The sequence below is a fragment of the Engraulis encrasicolus genome, chromosome 23, assembly GCF_034702125.1.
Source record: "Engraulis encrasicolus isolate BLACKSEA-1 chromosome 23, IST_EnEncr_1.0, whole genome shotgun sequence".
NCBI classification, from domain to species: Eukaryota; Metazoa; Chordata; class Actinopteri; order Clupeiformes; family Engraulidae; genus Engraulis; species Engraulis encrasicolus.
In genome coordinates this window covers 31,557,340-31,581,717 of record NC_085879.1, presented here as the reverse complement: position 1 = coordinate 31,581,717, position 24,378 = coordinate 31,557,340, and the positions used below count along the sequence as shown (strand labels likewise).

General features: G+C 43.7%; 1 protein-coding gene across 1 annotated transcript in view; it reads left to right on the top strand.

Moving 5' to 3' along the window:
- Positions 1–23,090, top strand: part of il21 (interleukin 21) — a 46,451-nt gene extending 23,361 nt beyond the window's left edge. Inside the window, exon 6 of the mRNA XM_063189906.1 lies at positions 23,085–23,090. Within this exon, the coding sequence (XP_063045976.1) occupies positions 23,085–23,090 (6 nt within the window). The remainder of the gene's footprint in view (positions 1–23,084) is intronic.
- The last annotated feature ends 1,288 nt before the right edge of the window (positions 23,091–24,378 follow it).

Below are 24,378 nucleotides of genomic sequence, written 5' to 3'. Positions count from 1 at the left end.
ACATTTCTACTGAAAGCAAAGCAAATGTTTAATCAGTCATGATGAGGCAATACAAGTAGTCAGATACTGAGCAACAATTTATTGGCTGTTTTCTGTATCAGTCTGTGTCAGTCTGTATCAGTCTTGCAATGCTTTGAAGTGCTTTTATTAGGGGCCAAGCAGCGAAGTTGGCGAAGGCCCCTATAGTGTTAACTGGTATTCTTATTATTATTACGTAGACATCTTTCCTCTCCTTAGCAAGTCTATGGCAGCCCATAGAACCGTAGGTAGGAAAATGCTGTAAATTGGCACACACATTCGGGGCAGTCTCAGCATTACCCACAGCAATTTATAGGTCCCCAGCCCCAACACTCTAGCGCCACCATCAGGTCAAACTTGCAGGTACATTTCTGCTTGTAACTTTTGAACCGCTGGGCCAATTTTCATAAACTTGGTATCCCTGGAATCCTTGGGCCAAGACGAATCCAACGCACCATATGACGTCATTTTCCGCCAGGATAGTTTTCCCGCCATTTTGAAATTCACGAAATTCAATAAAAATGCTATTTTTCCTGCAATTTTTGACCAATTCGCCCGAAACTTGGTATATAGTATCTCTGGACTGAGCTACACATGGGGTCTCAAGGAATATTTGATATCTTTTATCGTTTAGCCGTGACAGCCAATCAAAATTGTCGTAAAAGTGGCAAAACAGGAAGTGAGGTCATATCTCAGCAACCGTTTGTCGAATTAGGCTAGGATTTTTCACACACATAGTAGTCCATCCCATGACCTACCACAAAAAAAATCAGATCCCCAGCTTAAACTCTGTAGCGCCACCAACAGGTCAAAATATTAGCTACATTTTTGCCTGTACATTTTACATCATATGCCCGATGTAAAATATAGTACTATCACTAGAATCCTTGGGCCAAGCCGAATCCAACGCACTATATGATGTCATGTCAACCCAGAGGAGAAAATCCGCCATTTTGAATTTTGTAAAATTCAATAAAATGCTACTTGTCCCACATTTTTTGTCAGAATGACCTGCAAAAAGGTACAGATCATCTTCAGACTGATAGGCATCAGGGTATTCAAAGATTTTTTTATACCTCTTATAGTTTGCCCGTGACAGCCAATCAAAATTGTTGTAAAAGTGGCGAAACAGGAAGTGAGGTCATATCTCAGCAACCATTTGTCAGATTCTGCTGGATTTTTTTTGCACACACACTAGTCCCCCCATAATCAAATAGCGGCTCGCGAGCCAGTTGTGGCTCGCGGGGCATCTATTTTTGGCCCTCGAATGATTTTGAAAAATTAAAAATATATTATTATTATTATTATTTTTTGGTCCGATCGCGCTGTCGGCTCTTATTTTGAAATCGCGCCACAGACGCAATGAAGAAGCGTGCCGTGCCCCGCCCCCTCAGGCAGTTTCTCCCTCTTTGTGTCAGTCACTGCAGGCTCCGGACAGAAGCATCTACGACGCTGGCACTAGAGGTTATGAGGTAGACTACAAGGGAAGGACTGTATCAGAGCCTGTAAATAAATTATTCACAAAGTTCTCTATGCATCGTTTTTGAAAGTAATGGTCCACATTTGATTGCAAACAGTGTGTTAGGACTTCGAATTGGTTTAGCTGTAGCTAGTTGCTAACACAAATGAAGGCAAACTGTGTTTGAACTCTGCTGGCAGCTAACTATTGGTAGCCTATTAAAAACGAATTGCTTAATAAACTTTTCACACTTTTAAACAGTCCCCAAATAGTTCGTTTGGAATGCAAAGACCCTCATAAGACTGCAAACAAAGTTATGAGCAACTTGACAATTTATTATTGGCTTTTGCATTTAATCAACATGGCATCAAATGTGCCATTTTCTTGTTGACAAAACCTGGTGTTCTCCTATCTATGTGTCCTCTTTGTTGGGTCCATTATTGCCTCTGATTCTCATTATGCATGTGAGAGCTGCATAAACAAAGTCATAATAAGCAACATGTGTTTGAAAAGTGTTATCTTCAGGCTTATTGGTTTTCTCACTAAGAAATAAATCTTTATGAACGTAGTCTGCAAATATAGGCTAACAGATAATCTCATGTCATTTAAAAAAAATACTGAAGGGTGGGTGGCAATGAGAGCAAGGCAGGCACCTCACCCCGCAATGCAGGCCCTTTATGAGAGAATTGTTCTCCCATCCTGTCACTAGAAACTAAATATCTGCTGTGGGTGTGAGTGCGTGTGTATTGTGCTTACAAAGGACTTATTATGTTTTATTTTATGTATTTATTTATTTTTTTGGGGGGGGGCCCGGCCTGGCCCTTTATTGGGAGGAATTTTGAAAAACTGGCCCTCGGGGACTTTTAATTGAGTACCCCTGCTCTATACCATCACATGACTTCCCCCCCCCAAAAATCAGATCCCTAGCTGAAACACTCTAGCGCCACCAACAGGTAACAGGAAGTGAGCTCATATCTCGGCAGCCTTTTAACGGATTCAAACTTAACTTGGTTCACATGATCACACTCCCCTCCAAGGAATGCGCACCAACATTGGCGAGATTTGGGCCAAAGGGGGCGCTGCAGTTCCTCCTGTTGCCGTGGCGACTTGGGCAAGTTTACTGCTTGGCCCCGCATTGCTGCTTGCAGCTATATTTTAATTTAACATTCATTTGCTCCCGAAATATCCATGGAAGTAATTGAAACTTTAAAAAATTGCCGGATCGATTCTGGAACTTGCCGGATCGATTCTGGATCGTCCATGCCCCGCATCGATTCGGATCGCCGAATCGATCATTGTTGACACCACTACTGGACACCACCTGATGACATCTGCTTCTGGCGTAAAGGGCGGGTTATGCTTCCTGCCAGTGCCACAGAGTGAGCTTGTCCCAGCCATGATGCAGTTAATTTTGATTTATGCCCTGTTTTGAAGCCTGGTCTGCGCGATGTCATTCCACGCTCAAACTGCCTTCAATACAAAGAGTAACCTAGACGTGTTTTTTAGCTTCACAGACTCGACGACAATGAAAATGAAACATTAAATCTTTATATCACGTGCGTGTTTGATCGCACTGGCAGCCACCGTGGTAGTTTAGAACAAAGAAGTGGCTCATTTGTCGAGGACGAAGCGGAATGTTTCCTCGACCTCGGAAACACTGTTCAACTGTCCAAATAACTTCAGCGTCGTAACTTGCAAGCGCACGTGTTGTCTTTGGTTCGTGTAAATAAATGAAACTACAAAGCACGGGCAACTTATTTAATGAAGAGCTCACAGTCCGTAGACCGACGAAGGTTAGGACAAGGAAGTAGCTTGTTCTCGACTCGAGGACAGAGCAGGCTGGTCGAGAGGACCAATCAGAGACCTATTTTCGCCCTTCACGCCGTCGCTGTCTGCATCACTCCCTGCGTCGAGACACAATTTTGGGGAGGTGCCCCAGAGTACCTGCGTGATGGGGGGGGCTTCACTCCGTTAACTGCGCGACTCACTGCATCACGACGCAGGGACGCTGATCTCGAGGCATAAACCACCCTTCAGGCTACAGCTACCTGTGAAGGTGGTTGAGGAAGGCACCTCCTGTGCATGCAGTATGAATGTGTATTAGGGATGCAAATTATCGATTAATTCATTAATCATTAGTTGATAGCCTTATCGATCGACTTACGATTAATTGATAAGCAACGTTTTTCCCCCGAAATCTAAAAAAAACCCCTACTAAATAATAATAAAAAAAAATTGAGATAAAATGCCACATTTAAATTAATTTTATTTCAATTCTTTCATCCAAAGGTGATTTAAATATTCCCACTATTCACACCCCTCTTCACACACACTCTTCACATGGGTCTCTTGTCTGTTGAATTGACGATTAATTGCGAATAATGTTTTTTAATCGATTAATGCATTGCTCGATTAAAGTCGATTAATCGATTAATTGTTTGCATCCCTAATGTGTATTCCCTATGTTTGTCTAGTAATTGATACAATAAAGATGTTTGTGTCACAAGTCTTATTTTCTCTCGCTGACCCATGGGCACCGGAGGAGGTGCGACAGGCAGCAATGCCCAGCAGGTATTAACAGCTACCTGTACAATCCTGAATGTTTATGCAATCATGCCAAATGCTTCATATATTATTCAAAATGTTGTTGGTTAATTTATATATATATTATATTCCAGGTTTCATTAATGTTACAGTCACACAGCAGGATATTTGACATTAAACCTTTACATAAATCTTAAAGGGCAACTCAAGGGCAATTTCAATGTGCTGTTGTATTGCTCATGCTACCCTTGACTTGTCAGTAGCGTGAGCAATACAACAGCACATTGAAATTGGTAGGAGTTACCCTTTAACAAAAATGTTTCTTCTCATCTAAGACTAATATGAAACATATGAAACGCGTTGACACATCTTCTTTCATTGACATTTGTTTTTAAAGGAAAAATAAAAGTTTTATAGGTTTTTAATCAATGTTACGAAAAAAACAAGGCGTCACGTCAACCACCCATGTAGGACGTGTTGTCAGGATAAGGATAGGTTAAGCAGTTGAGTCATGAGGAAAATGAGAAAAGGAACATTTACACTAGAATTTGTTTGTTTGTTTTTTAAAACCAGACTGACATATACTTTGGAATCTGGCAGGCATTTTATAATTGTCACAAATGACTTCAGCCTCCTCCTCCTCCTCCTCCAAGAAACACCTCACCAGGATTTTGCAGTTTAGCCAAACTAATCGTGTAATAAGGCCATAAAGGCAGTTATGCTAATTTATGCAAATTATGCAAGTTTGCTCAGCATATACAAAGTAGCATCCGGTAATATCTATGTACTAGGGACCCATACTATACATTTCTATAATAAAACTTAAGTGTACTCAACATTTCCGGGTCTTCCCCTCCTGGCAACCAGACTAATAGGAGCGCTATGCTACCTGATAGCCTATGTGAGGCCCCTCTAAGGAGTGAAGAGGGAAAGTTCAGTTTGTCCTGGAGAGGATATTCACTAATGTCGTGGGCTGTCGTGTTTCTCGAATGCATCGGTTATGTAAGGGCATGTTTGAGTGTGGTATGTCTTCAGGTCATGTCAGGTCTGGAGAGCATTCCGGATTAATGCACAGGCTAGATATGGCTGCAGCCTAGGGCCCCCACACCTGCCTGTGGGCCCCCAGTGGTCCAAAGTGGGGAAAAAAATAATGGAGAAATGTAAGAAGTTACGGTATTGATAACCTAGTCTGCCATGTCAGGTAGAGTAATACTCCTCTTGGGTGGTACTTATGACACCATCTATGTAATTTAGATATTTGCCTTCCGTGGGGGCCTACAGCAACCTGTAGCCTAGGGCCCCCACGGCTTCTTAATCCGGCCCTGGGAGTATTCCAAGAACTTCACTCAGCAGTAAACCAGGTTAAGTTAACCTTGTGGTAGTAAATCACATAATAGAGGAGCCTGAAGTCCTCATTGTCTGAAGTAAATGACACCTGTGGGCTAATCTATTAGCAGTTTTACCACCTTTTGTAGGTTAATAGCTAGGGCTACCACTTAAACATGTTCTTGGAATACTTGGAGACAGCATGCTCTTCTTGTAATGCCAGCAATTTATAAGAATATAAATTATATATAAAAATCTCATATCAATAGTCCCCCAAAGTTGTTGTGGCTTGGAAACTTAATAGTTTCCTCCACGGAGGCAGGGCGTCAGCAAAACGCGAGGCCACAAGCACAGACCGAGGACGGGAGTTAGGATACTGAAATCCATCCAGAGACACACAGGCTACTTATTTTTAGTAGTACCAACCAAAGCACACTAGTTGTTTTAAAAGGTGCGGGCCACAATTCACCATACCGATGGCAAACAAGAAAATGACATTAGGATTGTGCTTTTGCGAGATATCGAAATTTCTGTCGCCAGTGACGTCATCACGAGGCCACAATGGTTAAAGCATAGACACAAACCATGCTGAAAAGAATATGAAAACCATGGATAGGCCCAACCATGATCCATGGATAGTCAGGAAATATGGATTTCATGGTTCCCCAAAAAAAGCCATATGGTTGGTTCAGAGTACTTAGAGAAACCATAGTTAAACCATGGTCGATTTTCATAAGGGTAGGACCCCTATCTGCCATTCCACTGCCATCTCAGGCGTCTGTTTGGCTCTGTGAGACGCCTGTGTCCCCTCAGATACCCTCCACCCACACCCCACACACCTACATGCATGCATACACCACACACACGCACATCCATGCGCACACGCATGTATGCATGTACTATACATGTACACACTCTCTTTGGGGACACCCCTTAAGACGAGCAGGGTTGTGAGACTCAGATTTCATGTTCCTGTCAATCAAGTCAACCTGGCTACCCACACGCGCACACGGACGCAGACACACAGACAGACAGACAGACAGACAGACAGACAGACACACACACACACACAAATGCACACACACATCCAAACACTTGAGAGTGGGGGTGGGAAAGTTCAGTTTGTCCTGGAGAGGATGTTTGCTAATGTGTGCCGCCATGTTTCCTAGAATGCATGCGTTATATATGGGCATGTTTGAGTGTGGCATGGTTAAGGGTCTTGCCTGTGTGTATTCATCGCAGACAAAACTCAAGGAGACAGCATGCTCCTCTTCTAGCGCCAGCCATTTATTAGAACAATATCAATGATATCATAATTTAAAGGGACACTGTGCAGGAAATGGTCAAAAAAGGTACTGCAACTATGCTGCGCATTGAAACTGGGCTGCCTATTGCCAAATTTGATCTTTACATGAAAGTTTACTAAGTAATAAACAAATATTTTCTAGTGTGGTCCAAGTAGTAATTTTTTCAGCTAAAAATGGCTATTTTTGGAAATTCAAAATGGCGGACCATGTAGAAGATCCCCCTTTTCATGTATGAAAAGTGCAATTTTAACTCAAACGACTAGGCACTGGACTGGTAGACCTCCGACCTGCTCGATCCCCGCCCGGGTCATTTCCCGATCCTTCCCCATCTCTCTCTCTCCCCACTGATTTCCTGTCTCTCTCTCACTGTCCTGTCTCAAAAATAAAAGCAGAAAAGCCCCCCAATTTTTTTTTTTTAAAAGAGACTGTGTGGTGGCCTCCACCTCCTCTTCATCTTAATGTACCCTGTAAAACCACTGGTTCTTTGGTTGCTCCTACTACAAACACATAAGCAGGGTGCGATTTGTAGGGGGGGGTGGGCAGTATTGTCCCCCCTTCTGGTTTTGATATCAACACTTTTTCTACATGATTTTAATCACAGTTTAATGTCAGTCCATTGATATTGCTTAAAATCTGGAACATATCCACCCTCTGTTTTTTTGACAAATCGCACCCTGCACATAATTCACCTGCACATAAGTCTCTGTCTGCAGAGCCCAGAAATTCAGTTTGTCCTGGACGACATGCTCACTGATGTCATGTGCTACTGTTTCCTAGAAAACATTTGAAAGAGGATGTTTACGTATGTACACGCACTGTAGTATGTGCTGTATTTCAGGGTCATGTCAGGTCAGGTCAAGTCTGGTCACAACACGGTGGTCCAAGTTTGCCTGTGTATGTTCAGTTCAGACAAACGTACAGGGCCATAGTAATGCACAGGCTAGATGTGGCTGCAGCCTAGGGGGTCCCTAGTTGGTCAAAGGTGGAAAAATCAATAAACACATAATTGAAGAAATTTAAAAAGATGTGGTATTGATAATCTAGTCTGCCGTGTCGAGTAGAGTTTTAAATCTTATTATTAATACTCCTCTTGGGTTGAAATTATGACAATGTCTATGTCATTTTGCTATGTAATTTGCCTTCCGTGGGGGCCCTGGGCCTTCTTAATCTGGCCCTGACCACGTATGCACGTACAACACTCTCTGTGGGGACACCCCTGCAGAACAGCAAGGTTGGCAGCCTCAGATTTCACGTTCCTGTCAATCAAGCAAAGCTGCCTTTACACACACACAGACACACACTCTCCTTTCTTTAGTAGCATACCATGTGTCACACATGTCACACACACACACACACACACACACACACACACACACACACACACACACACACACACACACACACACACACACACACACACACACACACACACACACACACACACACACACACACACACACACACACACACACACAGCCCCCCAAAAACACACACACACAGGCCAACACACATGTGCACACACACAAACTTCCTGTCATGTCTGGTCTGCTGATGTTCTTTTCCGCTGGCCTGCGAGGCTGGCTACCCATCCTGGACGCTGCACCACTCTCTCTCCCTGATGGGGCCAAGCATGGAGCCCATGGGAACCCAACAACGCTGCGCTCCAGAGCAGGTGAGCAATGTGTGTGTGTGTGTGTGTTTTTCATTCTTTTGAAAATTATATTTGTTAATGTAACTATTTACATTGAGCTATATGTGTTGTAAGATTAGCTCTGAACTCCAAATAGCAGCTAGCACTGCCGTTTTATATTGTGTGCAGCCATGTATGCACGTTTTCTAGAGATTAGCATGTCTTGCGTGACGCTGTGACGTCATCTACCAACTTCTAGCGACTTTTCAGAGAGCCAACAGCGACACTGTGGCCTACTGGATAAAGTGATACTGTCCCATTTTTGGAAATAGGCTTATTTTACACCTTCCCTTGAGTTAAATTAATGGGTTTTACCTTTCTCCTGTACTTTCAACCGTTCTCTGGGTATGGCAATGCAAATTTTACCTCCAAGCTAGCAGTTAACATTGAGTCCTATGAGACCAGTTAGCCGCCAGCTGGTCTCATAAGACTCAATGTTAACTTCTAGCTTGGAGGTAAAATTTGTACTGCCGTACAAACGGCAGGAGGTACAGGAGAAAGGTAAAACCCAATCATTTAACTCAAGGAGAAAAAATGGGACAGTATCACTTTAAGGAGATAGGCTTTAGATCAGAGGGTTGCAGTAACTATTTTTCCTTTTGGTATTTTATGACTTAACTTATGATAGAACAGTGAGAGATTGGACAGGAAACGAGTGGGGAGAGAGAGATGGGGAAGGATCGTAAAGGACCTTGGGCTGGAATCGAACCCGGGTCGTCGGCGCAGCAGCCCAGTACCCTACCTTTCGGTTAGAGCCACGGTAGGGCCAAGGATTGTAGTTTCAAATCCCACCCTATCTCACTCCACGGCTGAGCAAGGCACCTAACCCCACACAGCTCCAGGGACTGTAACCAATACCCTGTACTTAGAAGCTGTTTACACGTATCTGGATATTTTTGAAAAGACATTGGTTTTGACCTGTGGTATACTCGTAAAAAGGGCTTTAGAATGTGCATTTCAAATCTCTGGTTTTAAATATATAAATATTTAAAATGGGTCCACAATGTTTTTTATTTTTATCCACATATTTACCATATATCTGCGTATTTACACGTAAACGGAACGTAAACAAAAAATATCCACATTTAAAATTATCCACATATGTGTAACTAACTCCTTAAAATAACTATAAGTCGGTTTGGATAAAAGACTCAGCAAAGTGTAATGTAATATAATGTCTTTAGCCCTGGAGAATATAGTCAAGGTAAGGGCAGGTAGCTTTCATTCACAGAGCAGAGCAAAGCTACCCAGGTAGCTACGCTGTCTCATCCCAACCAACGCATCGATTTCTGACGACATTTGACCAAATAGCATTTTTTGACGTCAAAGGTATGCCCTTGGCATACGTACTACAGCACCATCATTTACATACCTTTTGAGTGGGATCGGTCGCTGGGGGCCGGCCCTAATGGCACTAATTGCAGTCATGGGTGAGCGGTTAGGGCGTCAGACTTGCATCCCAGAGGTTGCCGGTTCGACTCCCGACCCGCCAGGTTGGTGGGGGGAGTAATCAACCAGTGCTCTCCCCCATCCTCCTCCATGACTGAGGTACCCTGAGCATGGTACCGTCCCACCGTACTGCTTCCCATGCGGTGCCACTGAGGGCTGCCCTCTTGCACGGGTGAGGCATTAATGCAATTTCGTTGTGTGCAGTGTGCAGTGTTCACTTGTGTGCTGTGGAGTGCTGTGTCACAATGACAATGGGAGTTGGAGTTTCCCAATGGGCTTTCACTTTCACTAATGGTCAATGGCCGCACAGTTATCGAACTCCCATGGACTGCAATAACCGGACACAGGAAGTGATCCGGGTACTGTTCTCTTCCTGGTTGAAAGCTTACTAAGGTATTTGGATGTACGAAATAGGTGCTTCTCCTTATTTTTTTTACTTTTGGATGCACCCCTGGTCTAGGCCAGGGATTCTCAAACTGTGGGATGGGGCCCACTAGGGGGCCCTGGAGGTATTTCATACAAATAGGCCTATGTAAGAAAAAACGGCCGATGAGGTGTCCCGATATCAAGGGAAATAATGGAGGAGGCAGAAGCGTCAAACAGCCCCACGTTCACTTCTGCCAAGTCCATTTTCCCTTGATATTGGGACACCTCGAAGGCCGTCTTCTGCTTATCATCCGGTTGCCAGCATTTAAGTAATTTAATTATTTGTTGATCTAAGGCAGGGGTGGAGAACCTTTTACATTCGAGGGGCCACTTCAAATTCATCCGAGGGCCGTAAAAGTCCACCGAGGGCCACTATGAACACAAACCAGGATTTCCCCCTGCACTTTAGGCCTATATTGAAGGTAGCCACCTTTAAAACACACACCACCTTCTCTAGGTCTCCTGAATATAACTTAATTGTATTGCAAATATATTGTCTAAGATTCCTTTACAAAATATGTCATATTTCATGTGAAGCTGCGTAACATTAAAACTATATCGAGGGCCAGATAAAACTACCTCAAGGGCCGCATATGGCCCTCGAGACATAGGTCCCCCCCCCATCTAAGGCTTTGAGAAAGTAGATTAACCACTGCACTTCGGTTATTGCTATGGGTAGGTACCACTTACAATTTAAACACTCTCTGTTGCAAGTGTGGCAGGTTCAAATTACACAACAAAAAAGAGCTATCACTTCCACTGCTGTTACTACTAGGCTACTATTAGCCTACTACTGCTAGTAAGAATATCTACTAGGTTTTCAAGGCGTGTGCATTTCACATTCAGCCTCTGTGTATTTATGTTTTGTTCACCACTGTTTTCACGACAATCACCATCAAGAAACTGAACAAGGAGTTTTTGGAAAATGCAACGCCAAAAAATAATGTAGAGCAGAGATACTGTATTCAGTAACACCACACCAGGCTACCACCACAACAAACACACGTGAATTTCTCAGGCTGATGCAGGTGTGTGAAGTGTTTTGGTGGTTGAATGCTTTGCCTCTGTCATCACTGTGCTCGCACGATTTGGGGAATTTCAAAGGCCCACCACAGCATAACTAAAAAGAAATAATGAGAAAAAAAAATGTTTTGTGGTTCACACATGGTTGTAAACATAACCAGGTAGGCTACACAGCACCCGGGATGATAATGTGTCAAAGTTGTTATGTCAGGTTTGACTAAACAAACACTCATCATGTTTAACAGGTATGTGGGAGTTTTTCCCCGACTTTGGGGCTTCTCCTGTTCAGTTTGCCATTTCAGCGCTTTTCCATGTCATCATGATGTTGGGTGCACACAGCAACGGTTTGTAAGAAAGGAATACCCCCCCTCTAGATATTTCTTTTTTTGTCTTTTTTTAAGATGGGACAGTAGGAGAGCAGGGCTCTCAAGTCTCATTCTTTGAGAGTGTGACACACACATCTGAGCGATTTCACACTCTCACACTCCACACATGGTATTTCACACTCTGAAGTTTTGATAACTTATCCAATCGGCGCACATTAATTCATCCAACCTATCCACAGACGCGTCAGAAATTGGTAACAGCGCTTCTGTGTTCAGACTAGTTACCACGCTATTCAGCCAATCAGAAAATAGATTGTTCGGTTGTCGGGCAGATCAGAGCAGTGGATCAGAGTTTCATCCAATATCCAATAGTCATCCATTGTGGTGTTTACAGGCAAGCTTCTCGGAATGTGGCATACAGCCTAATAATAACAGTAATTTCATTTGTCAATGAGAAACAGTGAAATTATTGACAACTCGCAGCAATTAATACAGAGAATTGACGTGCCACCAACCATTCGAGTTGTGCTGAGGACGATCAGAGTTCGTTCAGTGTATCCAATGGAAAGGGGATCTAGTTCTAGTCGGAGCCGCCATGTCACATTTAGGATATGTTTCTCTTATTGCATTTGATTTAGAATGTCATGGGAATAAACCGTGGACGTGGAGACAGAAGAGGAGACAGAGTGGTAGGTGGGCAAATAGTAGACTGGAGAGAATGGAGGAATGCAGAGGTAGTGGTAGAAGAGAGGGCAAGTAAGCTAAAAGTCAGGGGCAACCAATAGTGCTGGAGATATCATGGTACTGAATGAAAAGGGGTATTATTTGGGTCTTGCGCCTAAAAAAGTGATTGGACTTCAATTTAATTTGAGCTGCTAATGTCAATGCACAATAAAGAACAGATACAGGTAACCTATTTTAAGCTATCCCCCTACAATGAACATTGTCTAAAATCATCCCCCTCAATGAAAATGGTCAAAAATCACCTCCCTCTAAAACAGGCATCCCTTCTTCACATATTGTGTTAAAATTGCACTTTTGAGGGCCAAAACATACCAAGGCGGAACGGAACGGTCCCGGGACGAACGCGGTCTTTCTGCTTAGTTTTGGCCGGCGTGTTTTTCTCTGCCTTTCACACTGACAGCGTCAGCGTGCGCGGCCAGTCCTGTTCAAAACCCTCCCCACAGCTAAAGCTAGCGTGCTACTTTGCCATTCATTTGAATGAGACACCGCCGGTCTCCGGCGTGAAAAATACGCTCGAGTTCTATTTTCCAAATGCAGCGCGGCGCGGAGCCGGCTCCCGCGCCGCTGACGCTCGACTACCGCCGGTTGGTGTGTAAGGACAGATATGTTTCAATGTATTTTCACCGACGCCGGTAAAAAACGCGGCCGTTCCGCGACGCTTTACCGCCTTGGTGTGTAAGACCCCTAACACTACATTTTCATTTTTTCCTCAGGGGAGAAGCCCCCAAACCATCAATAGTTAGAATCAATCTCTGAGTGACCATCCCCAGCTGCTTTTATTTTACAACTCGAGTACTGGTTAGGGCTAAGCATATTGAATAAATCGTGTACCTAAATCGTGGCCTAATCAAACTTTTTAACTAGCTGGGTTGAAGGAAAGCCTAGTGTCAATGGGTCGATGGGTGACGGGTCGATGTCTGCCCCCCCCCTTAAAAAATAAAATTCTCACTCCAAACAATCTTCAAAACTTGAGAGCCCTGAGGAGAGGCAGACAGGAAGTGAATGGGGAGAGAGTTGGGGGAGGGGTCAGCGAATGACCTGGGTCGGACTCGAACCGGGGTCATGGTTGTAGCAGCCCAGTGCCCTACCGTTCCAGAATTGTACCCGATAGATACAACAACAGTTTTTTTTCCTCTCTTTTGCGTTCTCCGTCTCCGTCTCCGTCTGACTCTCTCTCTCTCTTTTTATTTTAGGCCTTGAACACCTTTATTATGGTAGGACTGTGAAGTAGCAAGGAGAGAGAGATGGGAGTAGGGCTGGGAAAGGACAGTTTGGAGTTCTCCGCTCGAATTGGAAAGGTGTTGCAAAGGTGTTCTATTGGGTTGCGGTTAGCACTCTGTGCATGGACCTTGTTTTGTGCACTGGTGCGAAGTCATGTTGGAAGAGGAAGAGGAAGGAGGGGTGCGGGGGCACGCTCCAAGCTGTTCTCACTAAGGTTCCGTTTCCACGTAGCTGGATATTTTTATATGTGGATATTTTTTTCTCCTGCTTGTATTGGTTTTGCATTGGTTTTGGCCTTCCGTTTCCACGTAGCAGATATTTAAAAATCCAGGTGCAGGAAAAAAAAAAATTCTGTTTAGGGGTCTGAAACGCATTTGTTACAATGGAGGATTTTTTTTTATCCACATGTTGCGTTTACACCTAGCAGGAGAAAAAAATACCCTGCTAAAAAAATATCCTGCTACGTGGAAACAGCACCTAAGTTGAGAGCATGGAATTGTCCAAAACGTTTCAGTATCTTGACGCGTCCGGAACTTGACACATGACGCCTCAAAAACTTTTGTGGTTTACAAGTCACACATGGTAGTAAACATGGTACCAGGTGGCTACAACACCCGGGGTGACAATGTGTCAAAAGTTGTTATGTCAGGAATTGACTAAACAAACACTCATCATGTTTAACAGGTATGTGGGAGTTTTTCCCCGACTTTGGGGCCTCTCCTGTTCAGTTTGCCATTTCAGCGCTTTTCCATGTCATCATGATGTTGGGCAGGACAGGAATTCCCCCCCTCGCCCCCGCTACACACGTCCTTCCAGACTTCTGCCCGATATGTACAACACTTAATAGTTTCTCTCTCTCTTATTATTTTAGGCCTTTAACGCCTATATTATGAAAGCAATCTCATCATGATGTTGGGTGCACAGCAACGGTTTGTAAGAAAGGAATTTCCCCCCTCTAGATATTTCTTTTTTTGTCTTTTTTTAAGATGGGACAGCAGGAGAGGCAGACAGGAAGTGAATGGGGAGAGAGTTGGGGGAGGGTCAGCAAATGACCTGGGACGGACTCGAACCGGGGGTCGCCGGCGTAGCAGCCCAGTGAACCTACCGTTAGACCCACTACAGGACCATCCTTCCAGAATTCTACCCGATAGATACAACAATTGATAGTTTCTCTCTCTCTCTCTCTCTCTCTCTATCTATCTATCTATCTTTTAGCAAGGCGAGAGAGATGGGGCTGGGAAGGGACAGTGAGGAGTTCAGCACTCTAATTCACCCCCAAAGGTGTTCTATTGGGTTCCGGTTAGCACTCTGTGCAGGCCAGTCAACTTCATCCATACCATATTCTGTCATTCTGTTATGGACCTTGCTTTGGTTTTTTTTTTGGTTTTTTTGGGGGGGAGCATGCTCCAAACTGTTCTCACGAAGTTGAGAGCATGGAATTGTCCATAACATTTCGGTATCTTGACGCCTCCAGAACTTGACACATGACACATGACGCCAGAAGTTTTGTGGTTTACAAGTCACACATGGTAGTAAACATGGTACCAGGTGGCTACAACACCCGGGATGACAATGTGTCAAAGTTGTTATGTCAGGAATTGACTAAACAAACACTCATCATGTTTAACAGGTATGTGGGAGTTTTCCCCGACTTTGGGGCTTCTCCTGTACAGTTTGCCATTTCAGCGCTTTTCCATGTCATCATGATGTTGGGCAGGACAGGAATTCCCCCCCTCGCCCCCGCTACACACGTCCTTCCAGACTTCTGCCCGATATGTACAACAATTAATAGTTTCTCTCTCTCTTATTATTTTAGGCCTTTAACGCCTATATTATGAAAGCACTGTGATGTAGCAAGTAGTAGAGAGAGACAGAGAGGGTAGTCGGGCTGGGAAATGACCCAGTCGGGACTCGAATCTGGGAACCCACGTAGACTATATGGTACCGGTGCTCTATAGCAGTGGTTCTCAACTGGAACAGTCTTGGGACCCACCATTTTCCACTCTCATTCGGTCGTGACTCAATTTTTTTAGCGTTCAATTCAAGTCAATTCAATGCAATTCTCAAAATGTAACAAAGACTCGAATGACTGGTTGCACGCTATCTATCTCGCATAAACATTCAGATTGTATCTATGACAACAGATGACACAGAGTTTTTTTTTTTTTACTTGTATATGGCTTCACTTGAAAGCCCATTGGGAAACTCCACTCCAACTCCCATTGTCATTGTGACACAGCACACAAGTGAACACTGCACACTGCACACAACGAAATTGCATTTATGCCTCACCCGTGCAAGGGGGCAGCCCTCAGTGGCGCCCCATGGGGAGCAGTGCGGTGGGACGGTACCATGCTCAGGGTACCTCAATCATGGAGGAGGATGAGGGGGGAGCACTGGTTGATTACTCCCCCCACCAACCTGGCGGGTCGGGAGTTTTTTTTTTTTTTTTAGAATTATGTTTTTTTTTACACCAAGTCTCCACGACTCACCCATGACCCCTCCGCGACCACTTTTGGGTCGCGATCCACCAGTTGAGAAACACTGCTCTATACCATGTGGCACAGGACCTCCAATAGTTTCTTTTTGACATTAAAATTCTTCATCCAAAATTATATCAATGGTTTGTAGACTGCTGGTACTGTATAGGTCAAGGATGTCAAACTCAAAACTGCAAATCTGGCCCTCTGGGTAATTTTATTTGACCCGTGAGATCATTTCAAATGTGCATTATGCCCCGTGTACACCAAGCGTGAACTACGCGACCTGAGCGCCGAAAGTCATTATTTCTCTATGGAGGGCACGTGACCAGCGCTACCAGAGCGAATTCGCCAGGAGCGAAGCGAACTGAGCAACCAGAGCGAATTTTAACGATTGAAGGCAAGCTAATATTATGGTAATGACCTATGACGTGGTTCGGCGAAAATCAATTGGAACGTTCATATCTCCGAATTTCCCAGGCTGTCAAACCAGAGCGGTTAAGAAATTAGCTAAATCAAACATGTCAATGCCGCGTCCGGAGCGAATAAAGTGAATTCATGGCGAAACTTCTTCAACCACCTCAGCTACCTGGGTCGCGTAGGTAGCGCTTGGTGTACACAAGGCATTAGGCTACAGATGGCCCACAATCACCAGTAATAGCCTATAACATGACTTGAACATCGAAGTTGGTGTATCACTGGAATATGATTGGGCCTCTGTAACATCTCATTCATGCAACAGACAGACTCATTTGAACCACCATGTATGATGAGAAAGTGTTAGTGAAATTTGACGTATGAACAATTTAAGTTCGGTCTGCAATTCACATGAATGAATGAATTAAATTAAATTAATTTAAATACATGTAATTTTGGCCCTCAGAGAATTTGAGCTTGACATCCCTGGTAGAGCAGGGCTGGATTGGCCATAGGGCATACAGGGCATTTGCCCGGAGGACTGTTGATGATTTTGGCCTGGCCCTCCCCTTTATGTAATGGTATCAGTCCTCATGCAACTCCAGCAAACCTCGCAGAGTCAGATTAAAATATTGATTTAAATATTAATTTTGGCTGTTGGGGACAACATAACTGATATTAGATGACTAAAAATGTTGTCACAGGCTTTTTCATCCCATCACAGACCTGGATATAATTTCTTCTAAAGGTCACCTCCAATTGTGTCTTACTGCCCTCCGTAGCCTATACCATCAGTAAATATGTTTGAAGGAGAGAGAGAGAGTAGAATTATTTTCTTTTTTGATAATGTTGATTTTCATAATGACAATATAAAAGTGATTTTGTACGGTAATATATATATATATATATATATATATATATATATATAAACTTTATTACAGGCTCAGGGCCCAATAGGCAGACACACAACATATACATAAAAATAGAATGTGCAGGAAAAAGAAGAAATAATAATAAAAAAGCAGCAATGGTGCCAAAGCATATACAAACTATGTCATGACGGTCTTAAAAGGCAGCCATACCAATGTTTGCACATATATCATTGGTATCAGACAGAGCTATATCTGGCACTTGTGAGCATAATTATGATGCAGTTTTCAGACTTATCCAAACGGCACATGAACTTAAACATTAGGTTCCTCAGGAGAGCCTGTAAAGTACATAGTCCTGAGTCACAAAATAGTTTACTAGCACTGCAACTCCTGGGCTTTTTCAGCAATATCCTCAGGCAGTCATTATATGCTACTTGGAGTTTACGCATTGTCTCTTTTTTATAGTTGATCCATAATGGAGCTGCATACATAGGACTACAGTAATGGTAATGATTACGGTAATGATTAAGTAGTGCTTTTGGTGCTTGTTTTTCAGTTAGAAGATCCCACCCACCATATGAGTAGAGTGTTTGTTTACTACCTCTTTTCTGATGTTTGACTTTCAAATTGACAGTACGGTAGGCCGTAAAAGCGGCTGGCTTCCTACAATAATGATTATCTAGTGTTTTACGCTGTTCTCAGTAAGGAGGTCTCGTACACCACATGAAATAGAATGAGGTTTCACATCTCCGAGGCCGAGGTGTTGTTATCTCTCGTGAGGAACTCTCACATGCTGTAGTAACACCTGGCTGCAAGTATGCTGTGCAACACGGCACGGTGCTTTTTTTGCAGTGCCATTTTCAGAGAGTACACTGTCAAAACAGCAGTGTTATTTTAACTCTTAAGGAGTTACAGGCAGGGCCGAATTAAGAAGGCCTGGGGCTAGGCTACAGGTTGCTGTAGGCCCCGGCGGAAGGCAAAGTTCATAACAAAATTACATAGACAGTGTCATAATTCCAACCCAAAACGAGTATTAAGATTTAAAAGTCTACCTGACATGGAAAACTAAGTTATCAATACCGCATCTTCTTTACATGTCTTCAAATCCATTCACATTTAGTTTTCCCCCCTTTGGTTAAGAGGGCCCTGGCAGATTGGGGCTGTCTGGCTGCAGCCATATCTAGCCTGTTCATTAATCCAGTCCTGGTTATAGGGCCCTCCTGTATTGTTGGCGGGGGCCCTATCTTGACTTTGGCAGGCTGTATGGGAGGGGGGGCCCTATAAGTGTTTTGCCCCGGGGTCCTGTGTGCAATAATTCCGTCACTGAAGTGTACTTACCATGGCAACATGTCTTTAGAATGGGAAACACTACTACTGTATGTGAGGTAGACAGTTATACATTCATGGAAGTGGTACTTCTGCAAGTTAAAATGTAGCTTACGTAGACTACTACAGACTCAGATACGACACATACTGATTAACTGAAAGGCTTTTTTAACCCCTTACCGCAGAGCCTATGTTATAACCTTACTGCCACCAACATTTTAATGGCTGTGTCGTAATGTGTTACTCAAGGCTCTCAGTAATGCCATGGCAATGTTGTTATGATGTAGTATTTAGCATGAGTATTTTCAGCTAATAGTGAATAGGCCCACCGACGACCCCATCTGCAAGAGGCTACAGAAATACATGTACACTGTATACCAGTATTTTGTGAATGAGCTGAACTATTCCAGTGAGGTCCGCACACCTGTTTATTTTTCTTGAGTGCAACAATATTCATGCTTCCTAGTTTGGAGCTGCAAAAAGGTTTTTCTTTGCCCAGATAACATCGGATGATGATTAGTCATAACATAAGTCTGATAATCTTATGATAAGTCATAACATCTACATTTATTCTATATTACTATACGTCTTGCATAGACCTGTATCTTTGCTGATGGGTCTGCACTACACTTGCCAAAAGGCAGCCATCGGAGCTGCATGCTGGCAGAGCAGACCACATCTGCAGCCATCTCACCACAAACACTTCCCTTTCCTCACTTGCACTCACTGGCACATGCTGCACTGTCGCTTAACCCAGTAAGACACAGCGTTATAAATTAGCTGTTACCAGCATGGCAATGACTAAGTGGTAGCGCATTACTGAGGGCCCTGTGTTATGTCATAGTAGTGTAGTACTATGGTGGTTAACTTTTCAATGACTATTACTGCGTGCCACTGGAGGTATGGCATGCATTCAGGGGTTAATGCACACCTTTCCGCTGTAATGGTCACTAAAAAACGTTGTAGTGCTACACCACTTTGACAGTGCACAGGGCCTTTAGTAATGCATTACAACTTGGTCATTGCCATTCTGGTAACAGCTAATTTATTTAACAAGGGCCGTGTCTTACCGGGTTAGCCCCTTAGCGCAGGGCCTATGTTATACCGTGTGTGTGTGTGTGTGTGTGTGTGTGTGTGTGTGTGTGTGTGTGTGTGTGTGTGTGTGTGTGTGTGTGTGTGTGGAGTGATGTGACACAGGGGGCGACTTGTGTTACTTACTGGCCTTTCCACATTGTGTTTGGGTAAATTGGGCATTCCATTTCTAATCGCGGCGAGTTCCAATGTCCGTACTTACCACGCTTTCCGCACTGTGTTTGGGTACGTAGGGCGTTCCATTTCTAATCGCAGCGAGTTAAGTGTTCTGTAACGCAGCCGGATAACGCTTTCAAACCGGCCATTTTTTTAAGTGTGCGGTTACTTATTGAACACTTTTCGCACTCAATTTGTGATTTAGTTGAATGTCAGATCTGTCAAACTGCCGTCTCTCTGTAATAACAGCATAGTTTTGATTTGAAAGACAATCAGCATGCGTATAAGAGACAGGGGTAACAAAGGAAATGTCAACATAACAAACAGTGTCTTCTGTGTTGAATTGTATTTTGGCTATTGGTAACCTCTGATGACACATGACAACCATCATTTCCATTAAGTGTATCAGACCGTGAGAATGTGATTTGGACCGACACTTCACCCTCAAATTTTGCCGTTACGTGAGGGCGGAAAAGGCACTGCATCTTCGTACACAGTGCGGAGATTGGAACTGACCATGTGACACACACACAGGGAATTTAACAGTGCTACGCAATTCAGCACTTAGTCAAAGTCTGCCACTTCGTTGGGTGTCACCTTGGACTGTGATATGGGGTCAGGCGGGTGAACAGTATCGTTTTGAGTCATTGGAAAGGAGGGAATTCTAGGCACTCGTATCTCAAGAGCAGGATCTGCGCTAGGCATAGACAGGCAGGCAAGGCGGTCGCCTAGGGCACCAAATGTCTTGGGGGTGCCCTAAAGTCCCACGGAATTTGAAGGTCATGTGAAATAAAACCTAAACTTCACATTGACAATGATTATTCATGGGCATTCAATATATACTGTTACTGTATGTAGTACAATAAATACTTTGATCAGCTGTGCTCGATCAGATGTACACCGCTACAAAATGGAAGGGGGTGCACCGAGGGCACCAAATTAACTAGAAACTGCCCTGCTAAAGAGTTTTGTATCTGAAGAGTGCCTTGAATTCCCTCGCTTCTGATGAGTCAGGGTTTTTTTCCCCACACCTTCAAAAACTTTCTTAAGTTCTTGTGCACTTGGGACTTTTCTACATTGCAAAAAAGTTTTTTGATTATTGTACAATGTCAGTAGAGAACGAGACTGTTAATCTCAGGGTTGGGGGTTCAAGGGTTCAAGCCCGCAAATTATTATTTGAAAACTGAAAATAAACTCCAAGACACCAAGCTCTTGTTTCCCTTACTTTAATGTGACGTTTTGGGTAGCATGCCCTTCATCAGACATAACCTCCATCATGCTGCCCGAAACATGACATTAAAGTAAGAGAAACTGAGATGGATGTGCATGTTTTTTTTTTTTTGTTACACGCAAATTATTACTGAACTCTGTGAAAACAATGCATGAGCTTATTTGCCCTGACCAGGGATGGAGCTATATGGGGGGGGTCAAGCAGGGCATTTGGCAGGGCCCTCCCGTGTTGTGGTGGGGGCCCCATTATGAACTTTATAGGCCGTATAGGGGGCCCTGTTCGTGTTTTGCCCCGGGGCCCTGTGTGCAATTCTCCTTCCACTGGCCCTGACCTAATAGAACACCTGCTCATGAAGAAGGTAAAGCCCAAGCCAAAGACATGCTTGTTTTGTGTCAGCACCCGTAGACTACTATTCCCATGCTATCAAAGAAAATAAAGAAAATGCCGCACACACAGCTCCAGCTACTTTTTTGAAGTAATGTTTCAGCTAACCGGCCAATCCAACAACCGCTGTCACCCAAATGCTGGTGAAATTTGAGTTTGGGTGGTGGAAAAGACCAACTTACTAGCCATTTTGACCCATTAAGGTGTGTATGTGTTTGGCTAATAAGATTAACATCTATTAGTCACGTTGGCTGGTGATGAAGAACAGTTAATTTAGAGCCCTTCAGATCAGTATTCAGAGGAGCGGAGCTTTACTGCCCTACGGAACATGGGACCTGGGAACATACTGTAGAACTCTGGGAAAATAGGACCTAGGGAACATATAAGACTTGAGGAATAGAAATAGAAACTGGGGACATAGAACGCAGAGCAGGAACATAGAACCAGCAGAACATAGAACCCAGAGAATATAGAACCCGGGGAATATAGAACCCAGACTTGTATCCCAAAGGTTGCTGGTTCGACTCCCGACCTGCCAGGTTGGTGGGTGGAGTAATTAACCAGTGCTCTCCCCCATCCTCCTCCATGAGCATGGTACCGTCCTGCCGCACTGCTCCCTTGGGGCGCCATTGGGGGCTGCCCCCCCCACCCCCGCATGGGTGAGGCATAAATGCAATTTCATTGTGTGCAGTGTGCAGGGAACACTTGTGCTCCACGTGTGCTGTGGAGTGCTGTGTCACAATGACAAGTTTCCCAGTTGGGCTTTTGGCTTTCTTTCACGTGTGTATTGCATGTCAATGACAGTCAGACAGTGTGTCAGTCAGTCTCATCAGGCGTCATAGGCTTTTACTATGTAGTGCGTCTCCTTTCTCCAACCTCAAGACCACACCACAAACACAGAGAGGTGTGAGAGAAAGAGAGAGAGAGAGAATGTTCCAGCAGTAGGATTGTAATAAATGTCAGAATGGTGGTTGGCCTCGGCTGGCCAGCCTGTAGTGTAGCGTAGTACAGTGTAGTGTAGGCTTACTTCATCCTCCTCATCATCACTCAACTGGAAAATATAGAATATGTGCCAGGAAGTTCCATCAAGTAGACCTGCGTCGCTGTATACATGTGGGTGTCCGCTCATTGGTTAATATGACTCAGTGCTTTTGGGCTTCTCTCTCCTCTCTCTTCTTTCCCTCCCTCCCTCCCTCCCTCTCTTTGTTTCTCTCTCTCCTCTCTCTTCTTTCCCTCCCTCCCTCCCTCTCTCTCTCTCTCTCTCTCTCTCTCTCTCTCTCTCTCTTCTTTCCCTCCCTCCCTCTCTCTCTCTCTCTCTCTCTCTCTCTCTCTCTCTCTTTCTCTCTCTCTCTACTTTCCCTCCCTCCCTCCCCTCTCTCTTTCTCTCTCTCTCTCTCTCTCTCTCTCTCTCTCTCTCTCTCTCTCTCTCTCTCTCTCTCTCTCTCTCTCTCTCTCTCTCACACTTTTTTTTCTCAGCCTATCTCCTCTCTCTACCCACCCTCCCTTTCTCTCACTGGTTTTTCTCACTCTCTCTCCTCTCTCTATCCCCCCACCCCCTCTCTTTTTCTCTCCCTCTCTCTTTTCTCTGTGCAGGTATGATGATGATGATTGGATCCCGGCCTTTTCCACTTCCCCCTTCAGACGTGAGTGAGTGACTGGGTCTCATTATGACGCGTGTGTGTGTGTGTGTGTGTGTGTGTGTGTGTGTGTGTGTGTGTGTGTGTGTGTGTGTGTGTGTGTGTGTGTGTGTGTGTGTGTAGTGATGCCACACTTAATGGACCTGGACCTTTTGCGTGGCCACCAAACGGTTTCCCCAAGCTGCCCCCTATAACCGCACATGGTTTCTGTTATGACACAGTGTGTTGTGACACTATCATTCAAATCCATACCCACATTATTTGGCCAAACCACTGATCTATGATATGTTTGGCTTCATTTTCAGCATGTTTACTGTATATGCAATGTTGAACTCAAGGACCTGATACATTGATATATTAGTTGTTTATAGCCTACAAATGGAGGCTGTTTGAACTTATTCAATACAGTGAAGTAGCGTAGGGAGGGAGATAGCTTAGCCTATGTAGAGAAGTGTGCATGCCTTTTAAAGGACGAACAGCCCAACCTTTTTTGATTTTCAGTTACGTATTAAACATGAATGTTTAATTTTCTGTTAAGTGTGTTCGGTACTTAGATATATTAGTATGAGAATAATTCTAATATAATTATTGTTAGCATAGCTTAGCATAATCACTGGAAGTGGATAGAACCATTAGCATCAAGCCACAAGGGATCACTGGACGGAATCCAATAGCCATTTTGCACTCTGGTGAATTGTACATTCATTTTAAAGAGGGTTATAAATACATTTGATTATTTTTTGTTTGGTTCCATAGAGTTCCATTGCTACTGCTATCGCTGAATATGGCTATGTTACTGTAGACTAATGGCGATTGCCCCCCTGCAAAGGACATAGAGAAAAAGTTCCATTCTCATATTTTAGGGCTTTAATACATATGAGCAATTTCCTGAAATGAGGTGGACTGTTCCTTTAGAGATCACAGTGATTTCACATTATCCCTGGGTAGTAAGAGACCTTATTTACCTTATTTGGCATTATTTAACTGACATTGCAATATTTACTGGCTACGTTCAAGAAACACCTAAAATCACACCTATTTATTGAGGCCTATGGCCCTTAACCACCCTGCCCCCCAACCCCACCTCTACCCCCTCCTCTCCTCTGCCTCTATTCCCCTCTTTTTTTGTAAAGCAACCTTGGGTTACTTGAAAGGCGCTATATAAAACCAAGTTATTAAACATTATTATTATTATTATTATTATTATTATTATTATTATTATTATTATTATTATTATAATTGATATTGTG